This window comes from Triturus cristatus, chromosome 1_2 (genome assembly GCF_964204655.1).
Source record: "Triturus cristatus chromosome 1_2, aTriCri1.1, whole genome shotgun sequence".
NCBI classification, from domain to species: domain Eukaryota; kingdom Metazoa; phylum Chordata; class Amphibia; order Caudata; family Salamandridae; genus Triturus; species Triturus cristatus.
The window spans coordinates 990779265-990785462 of record NC_140580.1 but is presented as its reverse complement, the minus strand read 5'-3'; the positions used below and the strand labels follow the sequence as shown (position 1 = coordinate 990785462).

General features: G+C 55.7%; 1 protein-coding gene across 1 annotated transcript in view; it reads left to right on the top strand.

Moving 5' to 3' along the window:
* The first annotated feature begins 2315 nt into the window (after nucleotides 1–2315).
* The window catches only part of LOC146868548 (POU domain, class 5, transcription factor 3-like), a 28439-nt gene continuing 24556 nt past the window's right edge, over nucleotides 2316–6198 (top strand). Inside the window, exon 1 of the mRNA XM_085615718.1 lies at nucleotides 2316–3508. Coding sequence (XP_085471844.1) covers nucleotides 2864–3508 — 645 coding nt within the window. The 5' untranslated portion in view covers nucleotides 2316–2863. The remainder of the gene's footprint in view (nucleotides 3509–6198) is intronic.

The window sequence follows — 6198 nt, the reverse complement described above, 5'->3', positions numbered from 1 at the left end:
AGTCTTGCACCTTACCTTCCAGCCTCGCAGAGGCAGCACAAGCCTCTTTTCTAAGGGTCTGGATTGAGCTGATTGGGGGAGAGTCAACTCCCAAAAATGTGTATTACGTGGCCTGGAACCCCAAATTGAACAGCACACGGGACGGATCTCACATTAAGAAGCTGGAAGGCATGCTTCCTACAACTGATGCTGCAGACCAGATGAGGCCTCTGCGGACTGGGACAGCCTTTCCACACTGTTAATTTAGTTTGTGTAAAGAGGTCCCTCCGCCCTCCCCAATGGCCGTCGAGTAACATCTGCTTGCAACACACAAGAGGCTGCCCAGGGCGGCAGAGGGCACTCTGCCATTGGTTCATGCCATGGTGCCTACAGGGGTGTAGGTGGGTATTCTTCCAACGGGCCATAGAGCAGGGTGGGGCAGGGCAGGCGGGCGGCAAGGCACAGGGCATCCTGCTAATATTCCATTCACCGAGATGTCCTTGGTGGTGGTAGGGGGACTGCGGCCAAGGGGTCTTAGAATGACCTAGAAACCTTAGCCAGACAGCAGATCGCCATCAGGGACCCAGAACACCTTCTAGTGAGCCTTGAAAATATCCATGGGGCTAGTGGGAGGGGGCGGGGCATGGCACACTGCCAATGGGCCATCCACACGCTGACCCGGGGTCGGCAGCAGAGGAGGGAGGTCGAATGCCCCTTGGGGCAGGTGGTAAGCTGCCTTGTGACCCAAGAGCACCCTGTCAACAAAGCCGCCAAAACCCTGCCAGGGGGCTCCAAACAGCCCTGCTAAAGGTCTTGTAACGGGACGGGCTTCGAATGGGCGCCCCTTCCTCCAAAGTCTTCGAGCTGGTGTCAGCTCTGACACCACAGGCGTGTTTGTGTGCACAGGCTGCAGTTTAGCGATAGATTAACCATTGATTGGCCCGGAATCTCTCGATACCCTCCCGCCCCGCCTTTCGCTAATATGCCACGGTTTACATGTGGCTGGGGAGTCGTGCGCAGTGCCAGCCAGTGGTGCCGGGGTACACTGCACGTGGACAGACAGGGAGGGCCCCACAATCTCTGCCCTGTGTGAAAGGCTACGGTTTATTTTGCGTGGCAGCGTCAATTGCTTGAAAAGAGTCAAAAACCGCGGAAACGCCAATTGACACTCTGGTACTAAACCGCTGCCACTCGGGCACGCTTCGGGGCACATAGAACAGTCCCTCCTGCGTGGGGATTGAGGATTAAGGGCCGGCTCGGCGAGGGGTCGAAACTCACACTAGGGCGCCCCTCCCTGCTTGAAATGAGTCGCATTGTTTTTTTTTTTTGTACCAACGTCTCGACCAGGTGTGTGTGGGTAAATACCCCTGAGTGCGGACGGAATTCTGTGCTTTAGTGAACCAACCGTGGGTGTCTTCCCTGGTTAGTTGAAGCCCTGTGGGTGATGTAAGTAGGCGACACTTCTTAGGTGTCGGTGCAACCCTGTAGAAGCATTGACTGAGGGCAGGGCGAACACTTCCCTCTGGGTCACTGCAGACACTCTTTCCAGCGGTCTCATGCAATCGGAGAGTTGGCGTCTTCTTGTGATTACACTGGTCCAATTGGGCTGAATCAATGATCTGTAGGCGAAGCGTTCAGGGCCGGAAATAGTGTCATTGTGATCTGGACTCGGGTGGTCACCCTAGGTGGTCGGGTGAAGCACTGTGAGCATTTTGGTGGGCGAACCCGCAGTGTCTGTGCTGGGGGGGGTCACTAGCTGTGCACTTTGACGAGGCGTGCCTCTTTTTGTGCTGGAACTGTGTGGGTAATCCCATGGGAGTGTCGGTGCTGAGACTGGGGTCGGACGAACCTCTTTACATCTGTTCTATGCAGCCACCTGGTGGAAAACGTTAGATTAAAACTCTGCTGCACTGTTTATGCCCCCCCCACCGCCCCCTCAGAGCAGGCGGCCGGATAGGCCGGGTCGCACGCGGGCCCGGCCCTCCCGGCACGTGGCACTGAGCGCAGAGAGCTCAGTGGAAGCAGCCGGCTTTGGGTGGAATTAGGAACAGTTCGGGAAGCACACGTAAATTGTCCACCTCTGTGAGTGTTGGATGGAAGGGCAGTAACCACCACTCTGTGCAGGTGTTATTTGTGAGACGCTGTCTCTGGCACGACTGCTGGTCAGGAGGGTCCCTCTCTGATGCTCGTGCAGGAGTCTCTCTCTTGGGGCTTTGTCCGGGTGTAACAGTGATTTCTCTAAGCGCTTCAGTGGTGCAAGTGTCTCTCTGTAGCTCTTGCTGGTTGGAATTGTCCCTCCCTACGCCTTTCAGTGGCTCCCACTGGTGTGGCAGTCTCCCTCTGGGGGGCTGTCCCCGGAGAGGGGTATCTTTGGGTACCTTGGGAGAGTTCCACTCTGGGGCTGTCACTGGAGCGGGGAGTCCCTCTTTGTGGCTCTCACCGATGTGGGAGGTTCCCTGGCGGTGCTGTCCGTGGAGCGGGGGTGTCTCTGGGTTCGGTGGGAGGGCCCCTTCTGATGCCCCGCTGGGTGGGGAGTGGCCCGTGTGAAAGGCTCGGCTCATGGGCGGAGAATGTGGCCGCTCTGTTTTGTGGTTACAGGCTTAGACCTCGGACAGTGCTGAGAGTGTAACCCCCAGGGCTTTTTCTTCGAGGCCTGCAGCTGAGGGACAGAGAGGGCCTGGCAAGAAGGCTCGACCGTCACCGAGGGACATCTGGGGCAGGGGGTGCCCGCCCAAAAGGCCCTGCTGGATTTTCGACAGAGCTCCCGGAGGGCCCCGCAGCCATTCAACCCCATCACCAGCCAGGACTGAACTTCCAGGAAGAGTGAGGTCTGGAAGGGGCTAGTGGCACATTGCTCTCGCCCTCTGCAGGACAGACGGCCACTATGTATTCTCAGGACAACCGGGCCCCTTTCCCCATGGGCTCCGGCATTCACGAAGGCAACTGCCAGAGTATCTACCTGGGCATGGGGCAGGCCCCTCCACGGCCCATAGGAGAGGCCTCCCAAAGGCCAATGGGGCAGCTTCCTCCGCGCCCCCTTAGCCACCCTCAGCCATCTGGACACCACTTTCTACCCTTCCCCGGGGTGAAGGCTCCCTTTCGGACTTGTGAGCGCCCTGGAGGAGGGGGTGACCCCGGGCAGGCCAGGCCCTGGCACGCCTTCCAGGCCCCGGAGCCTCTTTGCCAGCCGGGAACCTCTGGGGGGCATCCGGGGGACGGAGAAACTGAGCTCCGCAGGGAGTTTAAGGAGGAGCCGCTTTCGGAAGACGAGGTACCACGGGGGTCCCCAGAGAGCAAGTACAGCCCCCCGGGGCCGGCGCCCCCCTACTACCCGCAGGCTTGGAACCTCTCCTACTGGCCGGGCCTGGGTGCATCCGCGCCCAGCGGCAGCCCGGGCCAGGCCTACTCCGCACCCCATGGCCTCTACGTCAGCCCCCAAAACCAGAGCTCCAGTGGGGTGTCCAGCCTCGGTAGTAGCTCCAGCGAGGCAACCTCCGAGGGCGGCCTGTCCAGTGACAGCGGAGACGAGGTGAGTCTGCGGTCTGCGCCTGCTACTGTTTTATTATCCGCGTCTGCCACCTTCCCTGCCCCCAATTTCCCCTGCCTTATATCATCACTTCACCTTATATCATCCCTTCAGCTGCGCATCCTTATCTCATCAGTCTTTGAGCATCCGCCTTCCCACCCGTTCAATTGCCGTACCTCATCATTGACCGTCTACGGGCTTACATTAACGTGCTGATGTATATCATCTTCCAACCTGTTCTTCTTTTATTCCCCTCCCCCTCCCAGCGTTTACCGTCACTGCCCGTTCTGCCTTGGGTCACCCGTTCTCATTCAGTTTATATCGTCACCCCGGCCCTGTATCATCCCAGAGCTCCCCCTGCTGCAGCTGCCATGTGTGGTCCTCACGAATACAAAATATCAACCGTTTGCCACATAACTTGACTCCTTCGCTCTTTGCCATCTTATATCATCCCCTCTTCTGCCATCTTATATCATCCTTTCGCCTGCCCTCTTTTTATCATCCTTCCGTCTTACTTCATCCCTTCATTTACCGCTCTTTATCATTCCTTCACCTGCCCTCTTTTATTATCCTTTCACCCGCCGTCTTACTTCATCCCTTCATTTGAAGCTCTTAATCATTCCTTCACCTGCTTCCTTTGTCATCCTTTCACCTGCCCTCTTTTATCATCCTTTCGCCTGCCGCCTTACTTCATCCCTTTATTTTCCGCTTTATATCATTCCTTCACCTGCCGTCTTGTATCGTTCCTTCATCCCCGCCTTGCAGTAACCCTTCCTTCACCTGCCTTGTTATAAAAAATACTCCCCCCCCCCCCCCCCCCCCACACCTAGCAGCATCCCTTCAGCCCCCTGCCTTCTATCGGCCCTTCACCTGCCATCTTGCACAAAACTCGTAAGGCTTTATAATTCATTCCCTCCAGCCTTGTATCATCCCCTTCACCCACCGCCGCATATCACCCTTCTACCTGCCCACTTATCTCACCCCTTCACCTATCGCCCTAAATCATCTGCTACCTGGCACCATTCGTTTATCTGCTCTTACACTGACGTCATCCCATGCCATGTAACCTTCTTCTAACCACCTCTCCTTCATCACCTGCTGCTTTTTATCTCACCTTCTCGTTTCTATTGCTATATATGCTCTCGTTTACTCTTGTATTGCCTCCCATGGTCAATCATCGTAAGGCTTTTAGTTTTTATCATCACGGCTTAATTAACCCTATGCTGCCTTACATCATCCCTTCCCCTCCTACTGCTCTGCATCAGACTTCAGCCTTATACTATCTACCTTGTCAGCCCTCCATATGCTGCCTTGGATTATATTTTCTCTGTTACTGTCCTATGCCATCAATTTGTATCTGTCTTTTACCTTCCTGCGCCTGTATATCATCAATTGAACCTCTGCTGCTTTACACCATCCATTAACATGCTGCCTTATATCATCTCTCGTTACCCCCATGGTACCTTATATCATCCTTTCACCCTTCTACTGTTGTATGTAAAACCTTCAACTTCTGCTGCCTTTTATCGTCCCGTCTAACACCGGCTCAAATTAAACACGGATATTCTCCCTTCCCTTGCTGCCTTGTATCTTCCCTTCACCTGCTGCCTTATAATTTACTTCTTATGTTTTATAATCTCCCTTTACCTGCTGCCTTGTGAAATGCCCCCCATCTTCCCCTGCTGCTCTCTTTTGTCTTGCATCTTCCTACCACCACCCTTCTGTCTATTGTCATGAAGACACATACCCTGGGTTAGGTGGGCATAAGGAGGGACTGAGGTGCGACTAACATAGATTCAGAGCTATGCGTAATTAAAGACACAGACGCTACCCGAGACGGGGATCTGGACAGAGAGCGACACGGACCCAGAACATATAGGGAGTCAGGTACACATGGGGGGAGCCTCTGGGCGACACTGACCCAGGACATATAGAGTCAGAGGTACACATGGGGGGGAGCCACTGAGCGCCACAGACTCTGGGTGACACTAACCCAGGACATATAGAGAGTCAGAGGTAATCATGGGAGGGGTGGGGGGAGACATTGAGCGCCACAGACTCCGGGCGACACTGACCCATGACATATAGAGTCGGAGGCACACGTGGGGGGGGGGGGGGGGTGAGACACTGAGTGTTACAGACCCTGGGAGACTTGACCATTGGGAGACACTGACCCAGAACATATAGGGAGCCAGAGGTACACATGGGGTGGGGGGGGGGGGGGACACTGAGCGCCACCGACCCAGGGAGACATTGGGAGACACTGACCCAGGACATATAGAGAGTCAGAGGCACACGTGGGAGGTGAGACACAGCGCCACAGACTGGGAGACACTGACCAAAGACATATAGAGAGTCAGAGGTACACATGGGGGAGAGCCACTGAGCGCCACAGACTCTAGGGGACACTGACCCAGGACATATAGAGAGTCAGAGGTACACATGGGGGGGAGCCACTGAGCGCCACAGACTCTAGGGGACACTGACCCAGGACATATAGAGTCAGAGGTACACATGGGGGAGAGCCACTGAGCGCCACAGACTCTAGGGGACACTGACCCAGGGCATATAGAGTCAGAGGTACACATGGGAGGGGTGGGGGGGGAGACACTGAGCGCCACAGACTCTGGGCAACACTGACCCAGGACATATAGAGAGTCAGAGGTAATCATGGGAGGGGTGGGGCGCCACAA